Source organism: Schistocerca nitens, chromosome 5 (genome assembly GCF_023898315.1).
Source record: "Schistocerca nitens isolate TAMUIC-IGC-003100 chromosome 5, iqSchNite1.1, whole genome shotgun sequence".
In the NCBI taxonomy this organism is placed as follows: domain Eukaryota; kingdom Metazoa; phylum Arthropoda; class Insecta; order Orthoptera; family Acrididae; genus Schistocerca; species Schistocerca nitens.
Genome location: NC_064618.1, coordinates 693,246,736 through 693,274,157, shown reverse-complemented (window position 1 = coordinate 693,274,157; position 27,422 = coordinate 693,246,736). Strand labels below are relative to the sequence as shown.

The 27,422-nt window shown below is 42.8% G+C and overlaps 1 protein-coding gene across 2 annotated transcripts; it reads left to right on the top strand.

Moving 5' to 3' along the window:
* The first annotated feature begins 943 nt into the window (after positions 1–943).
* LOC126259656 (glucose dehydrogenase [FAD, quinone]-like) lies at positions 944–23,624 on the top strand. Of its 2 annotated transcripts, none has more exons than XM_049956588.1 (3): positions 944–969; positions 15,717–16,062; positions 21,653–23,624. In XM_049956588.1, the coding sequence occupies exons 2-3, from the start codon at positions 15,742–15,744 to the stop codon at positions 23,183–23,185; spliced, it is 1,854 nt and encodes a 617-aa protein (XP_049812545.1). In that variant the 5' UTR covers positions 944–969; positions 15,717–15,741; the 3' UTR covers positions 23,186–23,624. The 2 variants fall into 2 exon arrangements, with proteins under 2 accessions (XP_049812545.1, XP_049812544.1); XM_049956587.1 differs by having other exon boundaries at positions 953–969; positions 15,714–16,062.
* The last annotated feature ends 3,798 nt before the right edge of the window (positions 23,625–27,422 follow it).

The window sequence follows — 27,422 nt, the reverse complement described above, 5'->3', positions numbered from 1 at the left end:
GCTCTAACTGTCAACACAACTGGCACTGCCAAGAGTATCCTACGACTTCCACATCGCTGCAACGGGTTATGCACAATGCTGGTGACTAATTTGAAGGTCAGTAAAACTTTAAAACACGTATCTATTTTCCATGAGCTCTAAATAAATAGTTACCACCAATAAAGTTCCAACCCTCGCAGTTGTAATAGCCAAAGTGTGCCGAATATGTTAGCCGCTCCTGTTTGCCATCCATAACCCCGACACGTTCAGGAATTTTGTCTGGTTCTTTTTTTAATATTATTTAAAAACGTTATCATTTTTTTCTATTTGATTTATTTCAGACAGTATTTTTCAGTCTGTTGCAAATGTTTCATACACAAGGCGAAGCAAATTTGCTAATCGCGAAACGATAGTTTAATTCTTGAATTAGAGGACTACTCGCTATGTATCTGCACAATAAATTAACAGCAATTTAGGATAAAGATAAATCTTACACGTTGTTTGGAACGTGGCAGTATGGTTTACCAAGGCAATTGTCGCATTTCACTGACGGAAAAATTTTAGAGTGTACGAAACTCGAGGTCAGTAACTAACCCATGAATGTGATCCTATGTGTCGTGGCAAATGAGTCTATAAGACGTTACTCCTTTCAGCAAGCAGTGTTTAATTAAGTGCATACCACCATTCATGAAATCTCTTACGACAGAACATTTATCTGACGTGGAAATTCGGGAAATTTTCAGGGAGGTATTCGAATTCCCAAATGAATGAAACTTCCATCGTTTTGAATATGCCAATAGCTGCAAAGACCACTTCAGACAATTTTGGAAATTACGTTAGATAACGGTAAAGAGCACCACTAGAAATATTATCTGCGACACGATACAACAGCGGCTGATAAGAGAAACTCTGCTGTGTTAACATTTGTATATATATATAAATACATGGTCGCAGACTGGCAATGTATGGTCCACTTCGTTCCAGACACAGGTAAGCAATATTCAGAGATTTGCATGGTGTAGCGTTGTTGTAGAAACGACGGACAGTTGTCGCATGTGTTTCCAAACTTACGTATCCGTCATTCGTACTGAACGGTGGCACAAGTCTTTCTGCTGATGCTTCTTTTCGTTCTGACTTCACATTACGTTTTTATTCATTTATTTTGAAGTTCTCCTTCTATCACATTGAATAAATTTTATAGTGCGATTCAAATTGCTGAGGTATCGTGAAAGACTTTCTTGTTTGAATCAGGCTGAATTGGGGAACATCATGCTTCTTTCTATCTTGATTTGCGCCTTCTTAACTTCAGAATGGGTGATCAGTATCTGGAACGTCCTACATTTCCTTTTTTAGATACTGAAGTTCTGTAGTCCTTTTATTTTTTTATGTTTGACTACATAGTTCACAAGAATGAACTTCCCATGTGATTCTGTAGTAATAAATATAAAATATAACAAAAATAATCAACAGATGGATTAATCCGCATGGACAGTAGGATCTGTGACGCTTTGTGTTTGTCGTCTCTCGCTCTTACGCTGAAATTATTAGCTCCGATTGCTTATAGCTTTTGTTAGGAAACCTACTACCTATTGTGTATCTGTTTTTTATAATAACTGAAAGGAAAACAAACATGGTCTCAGATGCACATATAACGATCACAAATGCGTTTTAAAGCTATTACAACGATTCTTTTGAGAGAACGTGTGGATCATGATATACAAAAATCTTATAGTCACTCTAAAGAAACTTGTGAGTGAACGCAATGATCAAAATCGCATTTGTCCTTTAGATTCAATTCACCGTTTTCCTTAGTCCAACAACAATCCAACCTCTTGGCTCCACATCCATTTCATTTTCACTCCAGTCGTCATTACAAGTGCCACTTCAGAGCTCTATCTCAGCTCTTTCTTTGTTTTACTGTCTCTTCCTGCAATTCCCATTATGCATCTCTCCATTGTTCCCCGAATAGCTCTCATTTGACGGTACGTTGAAATAATAATCTTAACTTGATACACTGCATAAGTTATTTTTGTTAATCTTGTTGTCCATCCAGTTGTTATCCTGAAATGACCTAAATAGAAAAACTCGTCAACGAATTTTGTTATGCAATTATTAACTTGCAGCATTATATGTTCAATGTGTTGGCTACTGATCACCCATTCTGGAGTTTGCTCAACTAAGATTTATCCATCATCGAAGTTTATCTGCGCTACATGCAAACTATATTATAGCGCACTGTACCCTGCCGTCTTCTAACTTGCAGTGAATTCTATATGGCGATACCATTTCACGAACCTTAACGCTACATCTACATATACATCCATACTATGAAAATTACTGTGTAGCGCATAAGAGTACTTTCCATTGTACAGTTACTAAGGCTTTTCCGCGTTCCATTAACATGTGGATAATGGGAAGAATTATTAAATGCCTCTGTGCGCGCAGTCATTAATCTTGTCTTCACGATCCATACAGGAGCGTTACGTAGGGAGTTTTAGTGTATTCCTATATACCTCATTTAAAGCTTGTTCTTGAAAATTTGTAAATTATGGCGGAATAGGTTGAGTCTATCTTCACGATTCCGTCAGTTCAGTTACATTAGCATCTCCGTGACGCTCTCCCAATGGTCAAATAAATCTGTGAACATTGGTGCTGCCCTTCTTTGTAAACGTTCAATATGCCCTGTAAGTCCTATCTGGTGCTGGTTCCGCACACTTGAGGAAATATTCTAGAATGGGTCGCACGAAATTTTTGTAAGCAATCTCATTTCTAGACTGATTGTATTGCCGTAGTATTGCACACATAAAGGAACTAGGTCTCCGCCTGAATTTTGAATGGAGGCCGAAAACTTCCGTCGTAAGAAATCGCCCTCATTCAGCCAACGGCCTTGTCAAAGAGGGCTAAGGAGTGGATAGAGGTTAGGGCACTGTTTTCCCTTGCCCTGAAGGAGGAGGAATTAGGAATGATCAACGGCATGAGGGTGCAGAGGGCAATGGAAACCAGTGCATTAAAGACACATAATGTGTATCCAAAGCAGATGTGGCCTGTAACTGAAGAAAGTGTCATGATGATTTCTTCATTGGCAAAAGATTCCTTGCCAGTGCCTCATTCGAATCTCCGGGAGAGGGCTGTCAAGGAAGGTGACTATTAGAAAAGGATTGAACAAACAACGAAAGGATAATGTTCTACGAGACGGGGCGTTGAATGTCAGAAGTCTGAACGTGGTGTGGAAGCTAGGAACTCTGAAAAGAGAAATACTAAGGCTCATTTTAGATACAGCGGGGTCAGTGAAGTGAAATAAAAATAAGATAAGTATTTCTGGTCAGATGAGTATAGCGTAACATCAACAGCAGTAAAAAGTGTTATCACAGGAGAAATATTTGTTACGAATAGGAAGGTAGGTCAGAGTATGAGTTACCGTGAACAAGTCAATAACAGGGTTGTTTTCTTCAGAATCGACAACACACCAACACTGGCACGATAGTTCGATTATACATGCTGACGTCGCTAGCAGAAAATGAAGAGAAAGAGAAAGTATACAAGGATATTGTAACAGTAATTCAGTACGTGAAGTGGGATGAAAATCTGATGGTAATTGGGAATTTTAATGATATTGTAAGGGAAGAAGCAGAATAAAGTGTTACGGGAGAATATGGGCTTGGTACTATCAATGAGAGAGGAGAAAGCCTAATTGAGTTCTGCAATAAATTTCAGCTGGTAATGGCGAATACTCTGTTCAAGAACCATAAGGGAGGAGGTATACTTGGAAAAGGCCGAGAGATACCTGAAGATTTCTGTCAGATTACATCGTGGTCAGAGATTCCTAAAAGGTGCATACATAAGCAGATGTAGACACAGATCACAATTTAGTAGTGATGAAGGGTAAGCTAAAGTTTAAGACATTAGTCAGGAAGGATCAGTGCAATAGGGAAGTACTAAGTAATGAACAGTTACGCTTGAAATTCTCTAAGGCTGTAGATACTGCGATAAGGAATAGCTCAGTAGGCAGTTCAGGTGAAGAGGAATGGAGATGTCTAAAATGGGCAATCACAGAAGTTAGAAAGGAAAAAATAGGGACAAAAAAGGTAACGTAGAAGAAAACATGGGTAGCATAAGAAATACTTCAGTTGATCGATGAAAGAAGGAGATACAAAAATGTCCATGGAAATTCATGAATATAGAAATATAAGTCACTTAGGAAGTGCAGGGAAGCTAAGGCGAAATGGCTGCATAAAAAATGTGAAGAAATCGAAAAAGAAATGATTGTCGGAAGGACTAATTCAGCGCATAGAAAAATCAAAACAACCTTCGGTGAAAATAAAAGCATGGGTGGTAACTTTAAGAGTGCAATAGGTATTCCATAGTTAAATGCGGAGAGCAGAGCGGATAGGCGGGAAAGTACACTGAAGGCCTCTATGAGGGGGAAGACTTGTCTGATGAAGTGATAGAAGGATAAATAGGAGTCTATGTAGAAGAGATAGGGGATCCTGTATTATAATGAGAATTTAAAACAGCTTTGGAAGACTGAAGATCAAATAAGGCAGAAGGAATAGATAAAATTCCATCAGAATTTCTAAAAGCATTGGGAGAAGTGGCAACAAACGACCATTCGCGTTGGTGTGTAGGATGTATGAGTCTAGCGACGTACCATCTGACTTTCGGAAAAATATCACCCATACAGTTCTGAAGACTGCAAGAGCTGACAAGTGCGAGAGTTATGGCACAACCAGCTTACAGCTCATGCATGCAAGGTGCAGACAAGAATAATATACAGAAGAATGAAAAAGAAAACTGAAGAAGAAGCGGTCGACAATGTAAAGGTACAAGATGTTCGAAATTCTGAGGAAAATAGGAGTTAAGTATAAGAAGTCCTCGGATTAAAACAGATATAAGACAGGGACGTAGTCTTTCACCCTTGTTGTTCATTTTATACATCGAAGAAGCAATTATGGAAATAAAAGGAAGGTTCAAGAGTGAGACTAGAATTCAAGGTTAAAGGATATTAACGAAAAGATTCGCTGATGACATGCCTATCCTCAGTGGAAGTGGAGAAGGATTGCAGGATCTGCTGAATGGAACGAACACCTTAATGAGCACAGAATATGGATTGGGAGTAAATCAAAGAGAGAAGAAAGTAATGAGAAGTAGCAGAAGAGATAACAGAAAAAAGTTACTACCAGGGTTGGTGACCACGAAGTAGACGAAAGTAAGGAATTATTGTACCTAGGCAGGAAAATAATCCATGACGGACGAAGCAAGGAGGACGTAAAAAGCAGACTAGCACTGGCAAAAAGGGCATTCCTGGTATCAAACATGGACCTTAATTTGAGGAAGAAATTTCTGAGAATGTAGGTTTGGAGCACAGAATTGTATGGTAGCGAAAGAGAGGCTGTCGGGAAAACGGAAAATAAGAGAATCGAAATATTTGAGATGTGGTGCTACGGTGTCGACTTCTATCCAAAATAACACGTTGCGTCCTCCATACCAAGGATTCCTCAGTCCAGTCAAAGATTTCTCTTGGTAGACCATATGATTGTATAAGCTGTCTCTCCCATCGCTGGCGCTGTCACTGAAAAGTGCTATAATTTTCATGTTCGCAAAATATTTCAGTATATGAAAGGTGTAATATCAACTAGTAAGGAAGACTGAAACTTTCTGATGAACCAGACGGGTTTGCTGCCATGTCGTGATTTTCGTTTTTTTTTTTTTTTTTTTTTCTCTTTCTGCTCAAAGACAAGCGACGAGCAGTAGATTAATTGAACGACGCAGGAAACGAGGCTCGTTCGAGAAGCTGCCCAAAAGAGAGCTGTAACAGAAGAGTAAGGCAGCTTGAACCACACAATGTGATTGCCACCACATCAACTTTTAGTTTATGTAGCTTGAACATTTGTACCGACCTGCACCTTGTTCATTTCATTTCAGAACCCACACCAGGCTTTACTTCGGTGGATTTTAACTGTGTGTTGTCGCAAATTTCAGTCTATCGTTTACGGAACATATGACACAACTCGTTTCCCTTTTCTTTCCATTGGTAAGGAATTTTCTTGCGAGATAATAAGGTGTGATAGTTAACTACTTTTTTTGAATTCTCTCTTAAAAAATTCCATATTTATGTTTCCCTCAGTTCTCTTTTTCCATGATCTGAAAGTCTCATCCATAGGGAAATACTACCATCTTACCTCATTCTCAGCGTACAGCTGGGCACTTGTAATACTCTGCATATCTTTCCATATTCGTTGCTCTTGCGAAACTAACATCTGAAAATGGCGTATGAATGCCTCTTTATCTTCGAATTAGCCTATCTCAGATTACTGTCGGAGATGGACCTGTTATATCGAGCGAGGTGGAGCAATAGCAGATAAGGTGCTGCTGAGTCACATGCGGCTACACGCAAGGCGTGCACTTCATCAGCCGTATGTGAGCTCTGAAACCTGGTGCCCGGTAGGCGCCGGTGGTTAAGGCGATGGACTCACAAACGTGTGGAGCAGCGTTCAGCTATCCGCTACCGGTAGCTGAGTGATAGCCGGCACGGTAGCTCAGCGTGCTCGGTCGGAGGGCTAGCTGCCCTCTGTAATAAAAAAAACTCAGTTAATGGATCAACAACGAACTGAAACGGGTGTCTTTCGACGTCCGCCCAGAGCAGACACAACGAACGAAAACGAACAAAATGAGATTAAAAAAAAGTGGTCAGCGCGATAGACTGTAACTCCTAAAGTTCTGGGTTCGGTTCCCGGCTGGGTGGGAGATTTTCTCCTCTCAGGGACTGGGTTTTGTGTTGTCCTAATCATCATCATTTCATCCCCATCGACGCGCAAGTCACCGAAGTGGCGTCAAATCGAAAGACTTGCACCCGGCGAACGGTCTACCCGTCGGGAGGCCCTAATCACACGACATTTTTTTAGCGTTCAGATCCTCGTGTTTTCATCCAGTTTTAGGTTTTCCTGGAGCCCTTAAGGTGACTACTGCGACGGTTTCTTTGAGCGACAAAAGACCTGTTTACAAGCAGTTCTTCGTCCTCGTCAGACCCGAGTTTGCCGTCTATAGCGATTCGGCCGTCAATGGGACGTTAAAATTTCTTTCTTCAGGACCCAATATCCATTACCAGAATTTTTTCTTTATTACTTTATATTTGACCGACGTTTAGCTTAACTGTACTAAGAATTTAATGCATTTTGCATTTCACATCTTTCGTCATTTTGTGATTGATTTCCTTAGATACACATATTCGATTGATAAAATGGTTCAAAACATGCAGGAATATTAAGTTTAACAAAAATTAAGGGTTAGTTTTTCTATGGTGGCAAGATAAATGGAGTAGAACACAAGAAATACGTTTGCTATGACGGCGTAAAAAATGTTGAAACAGATGCACAGTACCCATCGACACTTTATGGAGTGTATACTAAACTAACCACTGGGACAGACGACGGGAAATCCGACGTTTAGCTTCTGACGTTGTGGGCTGAAGGCGTATCCAGCACTGGGTATTTGGTGAACAGTGGCATATCTGACTGGAACCTGAGATCTTACATAACTTACGTTGACATTTATCTGATAACACCTGATTTCTGCAGATTAAATTTCATTCATTCCACTTACACTGTCTCGACGTGTTATCAGTAGCAAGCGCAAGCCACGACGTAGAGTTTATCGATGGGTGATAAGAGATGAACATACGATTTTTTATGACAAATTAGATTGTAGTGATTACAAAGTAGAGAAATCCTCCCACAGCCGTAAAGCTGAAGGTTTTTAACTCCCACCCACCAATCCCTTTGATCAAAACATTCAATTTCAGTACACGTAGCACTTACTCACCATTAGTTTCTTTAATTTTTCTAAACCAAGCTTTCTGTCTCCTCTCGGCAGCACCCTTGTCATCTGCCCGCTTAGCGCCTTTCGTGGATTCATCTGATACAAAGTTAAATTTTCATTTTAGCTGGTCTAGTCTTTAACAACGATTTGTTGTAATATCGCACTCCTTTAGTTACACTTTAAAGCATGATTTGACTAGTCAATCAGCTACTCAAATCTTTTTCGAAGATATGTGGGTAACCTCCTCACTGAGAGCAGCATTCGGCACGCAATGCGCTGAGCAAACCGTCGCTTGTGGTGAAGCAACAAACTGAAGCTCGTACTGTTTAAAAGAGGTTACTGCTTGGACCTATTCATTTGGCCTGGAGTGCTAGAATTTTCATATTGGCTGTTAGGAACGGGTCGCCTCTGAGATTTCACGACAGGTGTAAACTTTGTGCTGGGATGGTACTCACAATAAAAATCTGCCATGTATTTGCAGTGCTCTATTAGATGAGCTATCCTCGTATATCCCAACCACTCGAAACTTCATCCTAATGACTAGCTCCTGTGAAGCTGCAAAACAGTAGACAGCAAAGAGTCCAGGAAGTGCTATAATACTCTTTATAGCATATATAACTTTCCTTAGACTCACTATAATTTTTGGAAGTACTTGAAATAATGTGTAACGGGAGAAACGTGAGCAATTTTTTCTACAATCTTCCACAGACCTTTTAACAGGGGATGGCGGCGTAACCGACTCGCTTACGACCGAAGCAGTGTTCCAAATCCCGCGTGAATATCCTTTGAGAGTGAGCTGAAAAGTAGTGCCTCAAAATTTTTTACGTGGAAACTCCAATAGCTTTTTAAATAAAACAAACTTCATTAACATTCTCCATCTTTATTCTTCACGTCTGCAAATTTCCAGCCCTCTGCCACTAGGGAGCTCCGAATTGTAGTATGTAGCTCAGTGGTGTGTAGTGAAACTATGTCGACGCGTGAGAAACAGCGTGCTGAAACCGATTTCCGAATCGAAGAGTTTGACCACACGTGGAGCACACTCTCCTTCAGCCTTCAGCCTTACAATGCCAGACCACACACAGACGTTGCTACATCTGCAACAATCGGACACCTTGGGTTCACTGTCATCGGTCATCCTCCATAAAATCCCTACTTGATCCCTTCTGATGTGCATCTGCTTTAAAATCTTAAAGAATACCTTCGATGACTTCACATTCATTGTGATGAAGGGATTCAAGCAAAGGTGAGGTTGTGGCTCCGTCACTAATGCCAAACATTCTACAGAGTGGCTTGGTTTAGAAATAAATAAGTAGACGTGAAAAATAAAGATGTAAAATGTTAGTAACTTCGTTTTATTTATAAAAAGTTTATAAGTTTTTATATTACAAATTCAGAAACTTTACTTTTCAGCACGCCCTCGTAATTTATATATTCTGTGACTCATATCATGTCAGGCTTAAGTAAAACCCCTGGCAACTCTCTTCGCTATAAGTATCCAGTTGAGATTGTGCATCAGTTATCTTTAGAAACTTTGGAAGTGACCTTCGTGCGACAAACAATACCTTTTCTGTAAAATTTTCCATTGGAATTTTTAATTTGCTATATAAATAATAAAAACGCCATGAATCTGACAGTTCTGCTTTGATTTTATTAATATCATCATTGTGCCCAGAATGAGATTTTCACTCTGCAGCGGAGTGTACGCTGATATGGAACTTCCTGGCAGACTAAAACTGTGTGCCGGACCGAGACTGGAACTCGGGACCTTTGCCTTTCGCGGGCAAGTGCTCTTGAATTTAAGCTGTGAGGATGGGTTCTGAGTCGTGCTTGGGTAGCTCAGGCAGAGGCCCCGTGCTGTGGTGCTTATGATGTTAGACTGCTGCGTGGAGGGTCGTGAGTTCAAAACTCACCTGAACTATAAAATTTTAGCCGGCACGGTAGCTCAGCGTGATCGGCCAGAGGGTTAGCTACTCTCTGTAATAAAAAACTGAGTGAGCGGATCAACGAAGAACCTAAACGGGTGTCATCGGACGTCCGCCCCGAACAAATTCAACGAACAATACAGAAAAAAAGACAAAAAGATGGTAGAGCACTTGCCCGCGAAAGGCAACGGTCCCGAGTCTCGGTGCGGCACACAGTTTTAATCCGCCAGGAAGTTTCATATCATCATTGTGAACTGAGATGGACACGAACCACGACAGGAAATGAATATCGTGGAACTCTCATTCAGAGAATAGCGAAACTACCCTATAATTTTCCCTGAGAAGCTCAATTTGTTCTCACTACTGCAAGATCACTCTTCATCTCAGACTATCACTTCGTCCTCAGTCATTTGTTAGATATACTCCAATCTCTGTATTTCACTGGTGTTTATACCCTCTACAGCTCCATCTAGTACCAAGGGAGTTATTCCCTAATGCCTTACCACACGTTCTGTCGTCGTGGCCCTTCTTATCAATATTTTTCGTATGTTCCTTTCTGTTCTCCGCTTCTACGAAGAACCTTTTCTTATCAGTCAACCTACTTTTGACATACTTCTATAGCACTACACGTCAAACAATTCGATTATCTATTTTCCCGTTTTCCCACAGTCCACAACTCACTAGCATGCAATGCTGTGCTCCAAACGTCCGTTCTCAGAAGTTTCTTCCTCATATTAAAGATACCTTTGTTACTAACAGTATTTTTGGGCAGAATTTCTCTTTGCATGTGGTAGCTACCTGTTATTTCCTTCTTGCTTCATCAGTCGTGTGTAAATTTGCTTCCAAGGTAGCAGAATTCTTAATTTTGTCTACTTCGTAGTCACCAATTTTGATGTTAAGGTTATCTTTTTCGTATTCCTCTTTACTTTCGTCTATCTTTGGTTTATTGTTAATTCATATCCTGCACTCATTAGAGTGTTTAATTCTATTCGATAGGTCCTGTAATCCTTCGTTACTTACACTGAACGTTGTAATGTAACCAGCTAATCTTGTTATTGCTCTCCTTTCACCATGGGTTTTAATCCCACTGTTGAACCTTGACGTGTGGTCACGTATTAACCATTAAACATTCACTGCTGAATAGAGACATCTCAGAATAGCACTTCGTCCTCAGTCATTTGTTAGATACACCCCAATCTTTGTATTTCACTGCTGTTTATACCCTCTACAGCTCCATCCTACTCGCCACTGGAATACATCATGAGGGAATGAATGAGATATGTCTTGTGACCTGAGTCAAAACGTGGAACTATATGGTTCCAGAGACTTTTTCAAATTTCAAAGGTCTATGAAGTACATATGTAGACTGAATCAACCTCATGAAGGTGATCTGATAAGAAGTATAACTCACACGTAAGTTAGTTTGCAACGTGATTTGAACACAAAGACCTAGAAATGATACTTCATTAGTGGGTTATTGAGTACTGTCTACTGAAAACGGCGCTTCACAGTAGTTCATGTAACAGAGGTGCGGTCAAATAAATTGCATATTTTTATCGCCTATAACAATGGAAGCACCAAAGCCACATATTCATTCAGCTTTTTTTTCCTACCTAGTCTAAATGAAACCTCTAGGTCGATACTAAGCCGCACACAATGTTCTAGAGAGAGTTTTGCCTACTGTAATACGTCCCATGTGACAGGTTCGAAACCTACACATGACTACTCGTCACTGGAATACATCATGAGGGAATGAATGAGATATGTCTTGTGATCTGAGTCAAAGCGTGGAACTATATGGTTCCAGAGACCTTTTCAAGTCTCAAAGTTCTATGAAGTACATATGTAAGCTGAAGAGATAAATGAAAATTTTTACCACTGTCAGGATTCGAACCTGGGTGTCCTGCTCACTAGGCAGATGCACTAACCACTCTGTCACCCTGGGGCAGTAGCTTTACATAATTGAACGTCTCACTCCTCAATCCAAACTTCCATTTACGCTTCAACTCACATAGTATTCCTACTAAACTCAAACAGCGTTTGAGAGACGCTCTAATTGTTTTAGAATAGTAACTCAGCATCGAACGAAACAGGGAACCCTGCTTGAATCCCAGGCTTAGAAGCCTTAATCAGATGAAGATAGGCTGGGAAGATGTGTGAAAGGCAGTTTGGACCGAGGGGGGAGGTGTGCTAGTATAGTCTGTGCAGTGTCCACAGCCCACGTTCCAGAGTGGAGTAGTAGTTGGTATGTCTGCCTAGTGAGCACGAGACCCGTGTTGGAATACCAGCCATGGAACAAATTTTCGCTCATCGCTTCAGTCTCCATATATACATCAAAGCGTGGAGATTATACCTACAGTTACCTGTTTTTATCGTTCTAATGTTCCTAGTTTCACTCTTCTGTTATGACGAAAGCATTTTTTGAGAAAAAGGCTTAGGATTCAAAGCAGCTTATCAATGCCCTGGCTAATCTCTCATCACCAACTATTTTAAGTCAACTGGAAACGGCTCAAATTGACCAAATTGCTTCTACCATATGCATTAAACTTTCTGGTAGGTTAAATCTGTGTGCCGGACCGAGACTCGAAATCAGGACCTTTGCCTTTCGTGGGCATGTGCAAAGTAGAACGTTTGCCCGCGAAAGGCAAAGGTCCCAAGTTCGAGTCTGTGTGCCGGACCGAGACTCGAACTCGGGACCTTTGCCTTTCGTGGGTAAGTGCAAGGTAGAACACTTGCCTGCGAAAGGCAAAGGTCCCAAGTTCGAGTCTCGGTCCGGCATACAGTTTCAATCTGCCAGCGCACACTCCGCTGCAGAGCGAAAATCTCATTCTGGAAACATCCCCCAGGCTGTGGCTAAGCCATCTCTCCGCAATATCCTTTCCTTCAGGAGTGCTAGTTCTGCAAGGTTTGCAGGAGAGCTTCTGTAAAGTTTGGAAAGTAGGAAACGAGGTACTGGCTGAATTGAAGCTGTGAGGACAGAGCGTGAGTCGTGCTTGGGTAGCTCAGACGGTAGAGCACTTGCCCGCGAAAGGCAAAGGTCTCGAGTTCGAGTCTCGGTCGGGCACACAGTTTTAATCTGCCAGAAAGTTTCATATCAGCGCACACTCTGCTGCAGAGTGAAAAACTCATTCTGGAACCATATACATTACTTGTTCATCTTGGTTCGCTCCACCTATTATAATGTACGTCTTTTTTAGGTATGACCAATTTAAGGATTAATTTAGGTTTCCAATATTGAATTAACACTACTGGTTGCAGTCATATAAATACTGTTTCAATGTACTATTCTCCGCAGAGAAATTATTATTGGATACATCGAAGAAAATAGCTTAAATGTCCTTTTGATATTTACTGCTTTCATTTTGAAACAGCTTCAACCATTCTCAAGCCATTGAATGGGCCATTTCAGTACAGTCCCATGAACCAATGCAGGAATGGAAGTCAGAGTTCCCCAAAAGGAAGGGCTTATTAACGTCCGAAGTAATTTCGTTGCACAGAGGTAACTGGCTGTGTCCTTGCTAGAGGAAGCGTCCCAATATTCGCCCAAAATACTTCACTGAAAATTCTAGAAACAAATGAGAGGGAGTGGACAAGGATTTGAACCCCAAAATCCACAAATACAGAAACAAAAGCGTTCTTTCGTTTTAGTCTCATTAGTCTCGGCAGGAGGTTCTGACAGTACCTTGCATTTATCGCGAATCTCTTGCCCGACGTAAAGTCCCGAGCGACTGGAAAAAAGCGCAGGTGACGCCTGTATATAAGAAGGGTAGAAGGACGGATCCTCAAAATTACAGACCAATATCCTTAACATCGGTTTGTTGCAGGATTCTCGAACATATTCTCAGTTGGAATATAATGAATTTCCTTGAGACAGAGAAGTTGCTGTCCATGCATCAGCACGGCTTTAGAAAGCATCGCTCCTGCGAAACGCAACTCGCCCTCTTTTCACATGATACCTTGCGAACCATGGATGAAGGGTATCAGACGGATGCCATATTCCTTGACTTACGGAAAGCGTTTGACTCGGTGCCCCACTGCGGACTCCTAACTAAAGTACGAGCATATGGGATTGGTTCCTAAGTATGTGAGTGGCTCGAAGACTTCCTAAGTAATAGAACCCAGTACGTTGTCCTCGATGGTGAGTGTTCATAGGAGGTGAGGGTATCATCTGGAGTGCCCCAGGGAAGTGTGGTAGGTCCGCTGTTGTTTTCTATCTACATAAATGATCTTTTGGATAGGGTGGATAGCAATGTGCGGCTGTTTGCTGATGATGCTGTGGTGTACGGGAAGGTGTCGTCGTTGAGTGACTGTAGGAGGATACAAGATTACTTGGACAGGATTTGTGATTGGTGTAAAGAATGGCAGCTAACTCTAAATATAGATAAATGTAAATTAATGCAGATGAATAGGAAGAAGAGTCCTGTAATCTTTGAATACTCCATTAGTAGTGTAGCGTTTGACACAGTCACGTCGATTAAATATTTGGGCGTAAAACATTGCAGAGCGATATGATGTGGCACAAGCATGTAATGGCAGTTGTGGGGAAGGCGGATAGTCGTCTTCGGTTCATGGGTAGAATTTTGGGAAGACGTGGTTCATCTGTAAAGGAGACCGCTTATAAAACACTAATACGACCTACTCTTGAGTACTACTCGAGCGTTTGGGATCCCTATCAGGTCGGATTGAGGGACATAGAAGCAGTTCAGAGGCGGGCTGCTAGATTTGTTACTGGTAGGTCTGATCATCACGCGAGTGTTACGGAAATGCTTCAGGAACTCGGGTGGGAGTCTCTAGAGCAGGGGTCTCCAAACTTTTTAGTCCGCGGGCCACATTGACTCCTCCACGAAGTCATAAGGGCCAAGATCTACCTAGTGGGATTAAAGCACCCTAGCACTCCACGATCACCGTAATGTAAGGCTAAAGGAAAGATGAAATCGCAAAAATCTAAGGTTGTGGGTATAGCTAGCACTGAAACGAACTACGATTTTTATTTAATTACATAATTTTGATTGGTGGACGTACCACACCGAAATTCTGTCGTATTTTATTCTGGCGAATTTCACCGACAAAAAAGTATGTCACTGCACATTCTTCGCGAAAGCGTCCTGAAAAGTTAACGAAATCTCAAAATCATTGTTAGCAACACTATTACTGCAAGACGTAACAGAGGTAGAGTATATCAACGCATTGTTATTGCAAGCGGCGCAACAATAATTTTAGTTATGTAGTCTTGCAGCGAGTAGCAGAGCCAATGACGAGGTGTATTGGTCGTGAAAGGCCTCGAAACTCAATTGTTGGCAGTATAGGTACCACCCCAAATATTTGGCTGGCCGGATACCGGGAATGTCCGGCCAGCTAACGTGGGCCGGTTTGCTGGCCCTCGCGGGCCGGTTCCGGCCCGCGGGCCGTAGTTTGGAGACCTCTGCTCTAGAGGAAAGGAGGCGTTCTTTTCGTGAATCACTACTGAGGAGATTAGAGAACCAGCATTTGAGGCTGACTGCAGTACAATTTTACTGCCGCCAACTTACATTTCGCGGAAAGACGACAAAGATAAGAGAGATTAGGGCTCGTACAGAGGCATATAGGCAGTCATTTTTCCCTCGTTCTGTTTGGGAGTGGCCGGCCGGGGTGGCCGAGCGGGTCTAGGCGCTGCAGTCTGGAACCGGGCGACCGCTACGGTCGCAGGTTCGAATCCTGCCTCGGGCGTGGATGTGTGTGATGTCCTTAGGTTAGTTAGGTTTAAGTAGTTCTAAGTTCTAGGGGACTGATGCCCTCAGAAGTCAAGTCCCATAGTGCTCAGAGCCATTTGTTTGGGAGTGGAACAGGGAGAGGAGATGCTAGTTGTGGTAAGAGGTACCCTCCGCCACGCACCGTATGGTGGATTGTGGAGTATGTATGTAGATGTAGATGTAGACGAAGATGAACCTAAAAGTGATAGGAAATGATTTCGTACGGTGATTGCCTCACGCTGACCCACGAAACACGCTGTTTGTCCAGCAGGTGAGACAGACACGCAGACGGCGAGATGGATTTGAGCTGCTGCCAGTGCGCGTTCGAGGACACGGCCTTCTTGGCGGGGACGTGCGGCGCGGGCTTCGCGCTCTTCATGTCGATGGTGGAGTACATACTGCGGACGCGCTGCGACTTGGCCGACCCTTGCGGACGCGCGGGCCGCGACGCGCCGCTGGTGCTGCCGCAGCTGGGAGAGCCGCCCGCCGTCGACTTCATCGTCGTCGGCGCCGGCGTCGCGGGACCCGCGCTCGCCGCCCGCCTCTCGGAGAGGCAGAACTGGACCGTGCTGCTGCTGGAGGCGGGGCCCGAGGAGCCCACCGCCACGCAGATACCGGTCAGTGCGCCAACTGGTGCAGAAACGCTGTTATTATAATGTGCACTTAGCTCATATCTTGGTTGATGGGTCACCTCAAGTACCACTCGACACCTTTATTTGGAACTTGTTTCACTGTCAGCATATGAAAATAGAAGAAACCATCAGCGAAAAATGTAGTGAGGGGAAATCGAAATAAAGTAAGCCAGAACTCAGAACTTTATTATACAGGATGTTACAAAAAGGTACGGCCAAACTTTCAGGAAACATTCCTCACACACAAAGAAAGAAAATATATTATGTGGACATGTGTCCGGAAACGCTTACTTTCCATGTTAGAGCTCATTTTATTACTTCTCTTCAAATCACATTAATCATGGAATGGAAATACACAGCAACAGAACGTACCAGCCTGACTTCAAACACTTTGTTACAGGAAATGTTCAAAATGTCCGCCGTTAGCGAGGATACATGCACACAACCTCCGTCGCATGGAATCCCTGATGCGCTGATGGAGTTCTGGAGAATGGCGTATTGTATCACAGCCGTCCACAATACGAGCACGAAGAGTCTCTACATTTGGTACCGGGATTGCGTAGACAAGAGCTTTCAAATGCCCCCATAAAAAAAGTCAAGAGGGTTGAGGTCAGGAGAGCGTGGAGGCTATGGAATTGGTCCGCCTCTACCAATCCATCGGTCACCGAATCTGTCGTTGAGAAGCGTACGAACACTTCGACTGAAATGTGCAGGAACTCCATCGTGCATGAACCACATGTTGTGTCGTACTTGTAAAGGCACATGTTCTAGCAGCACAGGTTGAGTATCCCGTATGAAATCATGGCGGTGAATCGAGGAAGTACAGTACATACTGACGAAACTAAAATGAGCTCTAACATGGAAATTAAGCGTTTCCGCACACATGTCCACATAACATCTTTTCTTTATTTGTGTGTGAGGAATGTTTCCTGAAAGTTTGGCCGTACCTTTTTTGTAACACCCTGTGTAAAGTGCATTTGGTTAAACATCTGCATCATACCCGTCCATGAACCACGGACCTTGGCGGTGGTGGGGAGGCTTGCGTGTTTCAGCGATACAGATAGCCGTACCGTAGGTGCAACCATGACGGAGGGGTATCTGTCGAGAGGCCAGACAAACGTTTGGTTCCTGAAGAGGGGCAGCAGCCTTTTCAGTAGTTGCAGGGGCAACAGTCTGTATCATTGACTGATCTGGCCTTGTAACACTAACCAAAACGGCATTGCTGTGCTGGTACTGCGAACGGCTGAAAGCAAGGGGAAACTACAGCCGTAATTTTTCCCGATGGCATGTAGCTTTACTGTGTGCTTAAGTAGCATGGAGAGCTGCATCAAACCAGTCTCCGGACTGAAGACCATAACAACAACTGCATCATACATTACACAGTGTGTTCGGAAATCCCTATTACAAGCTACTACGACTTTTAGAGCGAGAGTGAGTACACAATATTTTGAATGGGAACCCATCTCCCGAAACGTTCCGTTTCTATTTTAATATGAGTTGTTTGAATGGTCACAGTTTGTTTGATCCATAGGACGGCGTCCGGGAGACAAGAAAAGAAAAGTCCTGGCAGACGCTTGAAGATAGACATAAACTTTCGAAGTTTCAAGAATCTAGGAATATACTATAACTCCCAATGTATCACTCCTAATGGGATCTCAGAGCTAATAGACTAATTACAGTGCCCAAAGGGGGGTTTCGCAATAATTACTCCCATTTTCCATCAGTGTAAAGAACAGGAAGAAGCACCAATAACTATTACAACGGGAAGTACCTTCAGCCATGTATTTCACAGTGGTTTGTATTGATGCAAATTTCGACGTAGATAACCTACCTCTCCGATTCGTAGAATCCAAAGTAAAAGGACAACGAGTTGTGAAACGATCGCTAGCACTACCTCAGTACCGCGCGGGGTAGCCGCTTGGTCTGAGGCATCTTGTCACAGGTATCACGGCTCCTCCCCGCCGGAGGTTCGAATCCTCCCTCGGGCATGGGTGTTTGTGTTGTCCTTAGCTAAGTTAATTTAAGTTAGATTAAGTAATAAGTGTAAGCTCAGGGACCGATGATCTCAGCAGCTTTTCCCCATAGTAGTTACCACAATTTTCCAATTTTCCACTACCTCAGTGTAGCTACCTAAAAGCTATGTAGATTCCCAAAAAAGACTGCCGCAGCCTATTCCCATGTTATTACCTACAATGGCCAATGAGCTTCCGTACCTCGCTACAAAGGTGAATGCCCGAGTCTTTCGCACATGTCATCACATCGTAAACTCCCTTTCATGATACTAAGTTTGATTTGTGGCCGGGCGATGAACGGTAACACCAGCACGTCATTTAAATAGAAACAGCGCCTAGGACGATAAAGGAGACATTTTTCAAGTGGCTACACATAATCCCCATATTCAAAGTGTTGTTCTGTTATAACTGCATCTGTATACACGATTCGTGAGTCACTGTACAGTGCACTTCGCACTGTTGTTAACTATCCTCTTCCTTGTTCCACTTGTAAAGGGAACAAAGAAACGAACTTGCCTCATTTCATGACACAAGTTGAACGTTCGACTCAGCTGGGCCGTCTGTCACATACGCTGATCCTCTAAGCTTCCCCTACAACATTTGGCGGAACGATCTTCTTCCCTCCAAGGATACTCACATCAGCTCATGGAGTATTTCCCTAACTCTATCATACTGATAAAACCGACCAGTAATAAATCATGGACATACCTCAGAAATTTTTTTGTTGGCTTCCTTTAACCTGACCAGGTGGCATCCGAAACGTCGAGTATTTTTCGATAACCAAATCAAACAACTTTGCGTATAGCTGCCCTATACTTTTCCAAAACTCTCCCAAGTAAGTATAATCAGCCTTCACAGCGACTTACCTTGTGTGTTCATTCGACTTCCTGTCGTTTTGCAAAATTATGCTTAGATATTTAATCGACATGACTGAGTCAAGTATTTAACCTAAAACTCAATGCTGGAGGAGGATTTTAAGCCCACACCTTCATAATGTTGGCCCAGCGCCTCAAGCAATATCCCATTTCGTATGGAAAAATGTGTAGCGTATTTTAATAACTCATCTATTCTCAAAAACAGCTATTGAGACAAAAGAGCGAACGAATTACATCAAGATAAAATTTAGAACTAATTCATGTATGTTCACAGATAAATAATTAATCATCAATGATTAAATGTCGCGTTCCGTGAAATGTGTGAATTGTCACTTAAACAAATTGTAGCATTCTCTAGTGAAAGAAAAATGGCACATTATACAGGACAGTGGGTTATAAGTGGGTGGTGAGAGAGTGATTATATACACAATAATGCACTCAAAATAAACGTGTTTAATTCCGCAGTTGCTATCTATGTTTCCAGTTTCTGGAAACTGTTTTTACCTAAAACAGGCTACATGTCAACTGGTGTCAGAAACACTAAGGATGAACAACATGAATCTTAGATACAAGAAAATGTTCTAATGAACAACCTACAGGCTCTGAAAGTTCTACAGCAGTGTGGAACTTCTCTGGACTTCATTTGGATTCCGTTACACCAAAGCTCCAAAAAAATTCATGTACTGACCTTGCAAAGTACGCCACGAACAACTGGTACATTCTTAGCGCCGAATTTCATGCATCAGATGACTGTCATAGCGTTGAAGGGAAGGCATATAATGTATGTGAGGAAGAGTGTGAGTAAGTGTGTCGGTAGAGGGGCTGTCAGTACTATAAGGTACTGAAAATCGTGATTTACATATTGGGCATATGGCAGACGGTACTTACCGTGGATGGTAAGGATGCGATTCATTACAGAAACATACCCAGTTACCTCTTCAGGATAAGCGTTAGAGACTCCACAGTTTATTCCTGCGGCTCAACAAAAGAAGATGAATTACAAAACTTACCGTTTTCGTTTGAGTGGGATCGTAATCGTCAAGTACCTTTGTACACGGTCTAAGATGCTGCAGTCATGGAATGTGCGGCTGGTCCCGGCGGAGGTTCGAGTCCTCCATCGGGTATGGGTGTGTGTGTTTGTCCTTAGGATAATTTAGGTTAAATAGTGTGTAAGCTTAGGGACTGATGACCTTAGCAGTTAAGTCCCATAAGATTTCACACACACCTTTGTGCAAGAGATTAAGCGATTCGAAACATCAGTTTGCCACTAATTTTACTACTATAACCGCATCAGAAAATGTAAACGACATACATAACTGAAGTTATAATCCTCTGAGTCGTTAGGCCGCATCATATTCCTCTTCAAACTTCTTCGATGCTCCGTGTTTCGATTCCTCTGCTGGGATCTTCTTCTGTTGTCCCTGGATATTCAGCATAGTGATGACAACGTTGAGCATTGAACAAGTCTCAAGAATAACACGATGCGGACTAACGCTCAGAATATTTCACCCTCAATGACAACGACTACTGTAGACTTATACAGGGTGTTACAAAAAGGTACGGCCAAACTTTCAGGAAACATTCCTCACACACAAAAAAAGAAAATATGTTATGTGGACATGTGTCCGGAAACGCTTACTTTCCATGTTAGAGCTCATTTTATTGCTTCTCTTCAAATCAAATTAATAATGGAATGGAAACACACAGCGACAGAACGTACCAGCCTGACTTCAAACACTTTGCTACAGGAAATGTTCAAAATGTCCTCCGTTAGCGAGGATACATGCACACAACCTCCGTCGCATGGAATCCCTGATGCTCTGATGCAGCCCTGGAGAATGGCGTATTGTATCACAGCCGTCCACAATACGAGCACGAAGAGTCTCTACATTTGGTACCGGGGTTGCGTAGACAAGAGCTTTCAAATGCCCCCATAAAAAAAGTCAAGAGGGTTGAGGTGAGGAGAGCGTGGAGGCCATGGAATTGGTCCGCCTCTACCAATCCATCGGTCACCGAATCTGTTATTGAGAAGCGTACGAACACTTCGACTGAAATGTGCAGGAGCTCCATCGTGCATGAACCACATGCTGTGTCGTACTTGTAAAGGCACCGAAGTCAACATTACCTTCCTTCAATTGGGCCAACTGGCGGTGAATCGAGGATGTACAGTACATACTGACGAAACTAAAATGAGCTCTAACATGGAAATTAAGCGTTTCCGGACACATGACCACATAACATGTTTTCTTTATTTGTGTGTGAGGAATGTTTCCTGAAAGTTTGGCCGTACCTTTTTGTAACATCGTGTGTAAATTACAGAATCACCAAAGACGTTTAAAGTGACTGGAATCTGCAGGTATATCTGAGGGTCCCTTCATCCAGGCGGTTTTTGTACCCATAGCACGGACTATCTGTCAGGTGGTAGAGCCATATTAATAAACTGCTTAACCTTTCCATTTTGGATGCAATGGTTTAGCCAGAAGATAGTCACAATATCATCTCTGACTTAGCTATTATATTTATACTGTTGTTTATCTTTCTCTCTCAATGACACAAAATAACTGTATTATTCGATATTACATTGTCAGGTACAATGTGTTTTACGTAAGTTCTTACACAAATCTGTTTTAGTTGTCTCATGTGACGCTTATGACCAACAACATGAAACAAAATATATTTCTTCCACAGACGTTCGCGGTAGCAGCAGTGAACACGGTGCTCGACTGGAATTACACGACAGAGGTGCAGGAGCAGGCGTGCCTCAGTACAGGAGGCGTCTGCAGCTGGCCGCGGGGCAAAATGGTGGCCGGCACCGGCGCCATGCAGGGCATGATGTACACACGAGGCCACCAAAGCATCTACGACGGTTGGGAAGCGGCTGGTAACGAGGGCTGGGGCTACGACGACGTGCTGCCGTACTTCATAAAAGCGGAGAACAACCTGGAGGCCGACGAGATGGACGAAGGTTACCACGGCACGGGAGGACCGCTTGTGGTGCAGCGCTTCGCCAGCCATCCGCAGCTCGCTGAGACCATCGTGGAGGCGGGAATAGAGCTCGGCTACCGCACGGGAGACCTCTGCGGCAGCAACCAGACGGGCGTCGCCATAGCGCAGATGATGGTGAAAGACAGTCTCCGAGGCAGTACACCCGCGCTCTACCTAAGGCCTGCTGCAGCCAGCAACCCAAATCTGCACGTTGGAATAAATGCTCACGTTACCAGAGTTCTCATCGATCCTGACACCCTTACTGCGACTGGCGTGGAGTTTCTCGACGAGAACAACACCCTACACACTGTACGAGCAAACAAGGAAGTCATCCTGAGTGCCGGCGCCATAGGCTCTCCTCAGTTACTCATGCTTTCTGGTGTCGGGCCACAGGCGGACCTCGAGGATGTCGGCATAACGCCGCTGAAGAACTTGTCTGTTGGGCAGAATCTACACAACCACGTGTCAGGTTATGTGGCTTTCTACATCAACAATACTTCGTACGAATCTCTGACGACAGAAGTGCTCAACGAATTCGTCACCAATCGCACTGGCCCCATGTCAGGTACAGGTCTGACACAGACGACAGGCTTCTTGCTTTCCAAGTACGCAACTGATGGCGTGCCCGACCTGCAGATCTTCTTCGACGGTTTCAATGCGGCTTGCTCTCGCTCAGGCTTAGCGGAGGAATGCACCAGTGGAGAGGTTAACGTGGACTGTGGCCGCCGATATATCGACGCGCGGCCGACCAACATCATGCCACGTAGCAAGGGCTACATGAAACTGCGCAGCTCCGACCCCCTCGACTACCCGCTCTTCTATCCCAACTACCTCTCTGAGCAGATCGACGTGGACATACTGGTCGAGGGCATCAAGCTGGTGATCAACATGACACGGACGGAGGCGATGCAGCGCTGGGGCTTCGAGCTGGACACGACGGTGACGGCCGGCTGCGAGGACTACGAGTTCGCGTCAGACGAGTACTGGGCGTGCGTGGTGCGCTACAGCACCGGCGCCGAGAACCACCAGGGGGGCACCTGCAAGATGGGGCCCGCCACCGACGACTCGGCCGTCGTAGACCCGCGCTTCCGCGTGCACGGCGTGGCTGGGCTGCGCGTCGTCGACGCTTCCGTCTTCCCGTACATACCCAACTCCAACCCCATCTCGTCTATCGTGATGTTGGCCGAGAGGGCGGCCGATTTCATCAAGGAAGACTGGCCCGAGGAATCTGCCTGAAACACACTCGAGATGGACACGAGCAATTACCGCAGACTGCTTTGAAATGGCAGCCTAATTCGATATTAGTGGCTCCCTAAGATCATGATTTTTAAGAAGTTTCCGCACTTACAAGATACGTAAAGGTACAGAACTCACTTTCAGAGTACATGACATTTGTGGTGGAATGACTTTAACCCCATAATTTTCCGTAACATTTCTGCATCTGATTCGTTTATTCTTTCTCTGTATGGCATTAACACTGCCATATTTCCTTATTTCTCCGTTTTATCTCTATTTAATGCAAACAATTCTTGACAACATTGTTCTTGCTTTTTCTAATTTATTATTCAATATGACCTTTCCAAATCGTCACAGTTTTTGTGAGTTTTAGGAAGAGATGTCACTGATATAGTAATAATTTTACTCTACGAGTAAAATATTACTTAACTTGTAAATATGTAGCACTCTTTGACTTACTTTAATTGATTCATTTTGTATTTCGAAACATTAATAAATAACATTTATAAGTAATATCTTACTGTTGTTTCTTATACATCTTAAGTTGAATCACAATGCATGAAATGCCTACAACATAGTCCACATTGCAACTCTTTAACGTTGCCATACATTTCTGAGTGAGATAAATGTTAGTAATGTACCACCCTGTTTACGTTAACCTCTCCAATTAAGACCTGTCCTCGTTAGGCACCGTCTGAAGGCTTCTTTCATTTGCTCTTTGGTAATCATTCTGTCCCATATGTGTCGTCCAATCGACAACAGTCGACTAGAAACTCAAAACTTATAGTGTAATTTATTTGTATGTCCCACTGGAAATGATTACCTCAAGACTTTCTCTGTTGCACCACTTGACTACCAAGTAAGCTGCTTCGTTATTTAAGAGGAGCTGCTGATTTTGACTTCCAAAAATACACTGATGGGTTCCCTGTTGAAATAAAGGTAGTCCGGCCTAAGTTTCTCACTGCCATTCGTGACACATTACCTTTTATTTACTACGCCTTTTTCCGTTTGCCCGCGACCATAATTTACTCCTCTATTGCTATTAGTTGCGTGAAAGTAGATACACCTGGGTTCTTAAATTTAGCTCAGAGCAATGGAGGTGACGGAGGCCATGATAAGCTACGATAAGTAAAGAAGTTAGTAAGTATATGAAGATATAAATGCGAAGAAGTTCGGGCACATCGCATTAAACACCAAACGGTCAAGTAATTTGGGATAAGCAAATGCACTTGCTGGAAACATTCGATTCCCTGTTTAAGTTCCTAATGACTGTCCTCGACTGAACATTTTGTCTGTCGAAACTTTAATCTTTAAAATCGATCGCCATAAAAAACGCCATGTGTGTGGGCTCCGTTCTCTGTAAGTTACCTAAAATCTGTCGTTTTACATGGAACTTTTGGGTTTTACAATACAAGAGTCGTTACAGACAGAAATGAAGTGGTGTCATACTGCAACTTATCCTTAGTTATATGTATCTTTTTAATGTTATTTGCTCTTGATCAACAAAACATTAAGCCATAAATGATACAGGTATGGCGAAATATAAATATGAGCTAAACCACCACTTAAAACAGAGAATGCTTACAATTCTACACATTAACATGACAGTTACAATTTATTGTTCATAATCAATGGCCAATAAATAATAATAACAGATTAATATGATACAGTCACATCTGAACGTACACTGTGAAAACACACCTCAAAAATACACACTATTTTCGTGAACTGCCGGTGCATAGGAGAGACTCGGTGGAAGTCGGCTGTCATTCGCTTACAGTTTATCTATACCTCATCTCTGCGTGCACTGTGCTTCTTGAAATGAGAATAATGTTGCTAATATCTCCCGGCGTATGTCTGTCGCAGTCTAACAAATGAATCCTGTGCACATGGACTGGGAAACTACCACAGATGACTTTGATCCTGATAATACTGGGTAATGCCTTTTTGTGGCAGTTATAAGAAGCAAGCCACGGCTGTGGTGGTATTGCAGGTCATGCATCTATGCAATGTTTTCCCTTCAAGCTGGATGTAAAGTTCCCTTCTTCTTGCCACTCAGTGTGCTCTCTCCCTTACAAGTCGATTCATTTCTTAAACAGGTGTTCAAAATTCAGTAATAACCCGTTGACAGTAGCCTACTTTACGAGTTCATAGCTAGTTTATTTCCTTCGATACATCCTAAGAGATAAAAGTTAAAATCGTAGTCCTGAAAATGCTCACATTTCGACACTTGACTTACATTTATCTTTGCTCGCACTGATAACTGTGTATTTAGTAAGCAACAACAAATGCGACAATCTGATCCCACTGACTTGCACTTTGTGTAATCCAATTTAGCAGCTTTCCCTCAGAGGACTATGTCTGAACCGAAGTGGTGCAGCTAGTGCTGGGGACCGAAATAGGGCTTTACTGACACTCTTCTACACCACAAGCACAATTCAGCGACAGCTGTGTAATGGATATTTTATTCTCTGACGATTTTAGAAAAAAAAAAGTCGACTGTCGGTATGCTAGTTAATAAGCCCGAATTTCTGTGATTTACCGTCAGGCTTACTGCGTACGACGTATATGGTGGAATTCGTTTCCGATTCCTTTTGAAAAAGGTTATACCGAAATTTTAAAATAAGTCTTTCACGATGCGGCACGCCATGTCAGCAGTTTACTTAATGTGGGGGCAGGGTCAAAATCAGGTAGCAGCGATGTAGATATTCCGTCCTGTGACATAGATTTCCGTTTCTCTCAGTTTGCCTCTAAGACCTGACATGCCATCCTTCCCCATATCCTCGTTCACTTTGCTGTTCTTGACCGTTCTCAAACACGAAATCGACACCACATTCTTTGTTTTTATTACTTTAGCTTTTCACCGTTGTCATCCAATCTAATTTGTGGAGCTAATGAGAAAAGGGAGCAACGAGAAACATTAGGCACAGCTCTCAGTCAACTGACTTCAAACGTACTTCCAGTTCTACAATAACATTCTAATGACTCACTGAGTTTATTAAGATGAGTCACACTTCACAACCCAAATGGCTGTTAATACGCATGCGTTATAGTGTATTTGCCTTTCAAATTCTAATTACCCACAAGAAATAGTATTTTTGCATATGAACTAGCACTTTTGTCATTTCATTATGTAGATCGTTAGCTTCGTAGGGATTGCGGAAGCGGTATCTTCTGCCTGTTACCGTCTTCCTACATCAGATTAAAATGACCTCACCTGACAGTCTCATGCCCACTGGACCGTGGTAGCATCAGGCTCCTTCACGTCTAGCAGAAATTTGCAATTCCCGATTAATATTAATTGATTAATGAAGGAAACAGAAGGAGACTGCACACCATTAACATTCAGACAGTTTAAGTAAAACTGTATATGTTCTTGAAAACACATAGAAATGTTAGGCACTCTCGTTAACAAGAAGGCAGGAACTACCCAATGCACAAATTTGGACGAGACAGGTGATCCGCATGCTTGCTGTGAGCAAAATTCAATGTAAAACGTAAAACACAAGAGAAATAATGGTAACTAGTCCAGTCCCTAGAGAGAGTACTGATGAAGTAAATTAGAGAAGAATCTCCGGTATTTCAATCACGAGAGAAGGTAATGAGCCATAAATGGCTATTAGGACTTACGGTGAAAAACCTATTATTTTTCAAGTTGAAGAAAATGGGGAATATTACTACATTGGATCGGAGGTGGGCAATTACTTACGGCTGTTCCGTGGGTCGCTTTACAAGAAATATCCTGGAATGTGTATAAGAAGGATAACAAACGATGAAAGGAAGAAATTGGTCGAAATCGGGCTGAGTCAGTATGTTCTGGCATCAAGTGTTTCACTGCTGAGAGCTTCAGAAGTTGAGGATATCCTTCCCAGGGAAGGAAAGACTAAGAAGAGCATGCCATGGGTACCTTCCTTACCCAACAGTTCACATCTAGATGCAGTGCCTCAAGCAACACCAATTAACAGGAATCGTGCAAACAACAAAAAAGTATGAACATTTCCACTTTGCTTTGATGACACAGACCCTACAACCATTATGGAAAATGGTTCACAAGTGGAACCTCTTGTGCCTATTCGCTTGGACATGGAAATAGAAGGGTAAAAGCTTCGAGAAATAGACGCTTTTTGCGATCAGGTAGAGGCAGCCGCCCTAGCATTGTACGAGGCACTAATACGCACTTTTTTTTACTTAAGCGTTTTTTTTTCATTATCTCTCTACAGTCCTTGAATATAGTCTC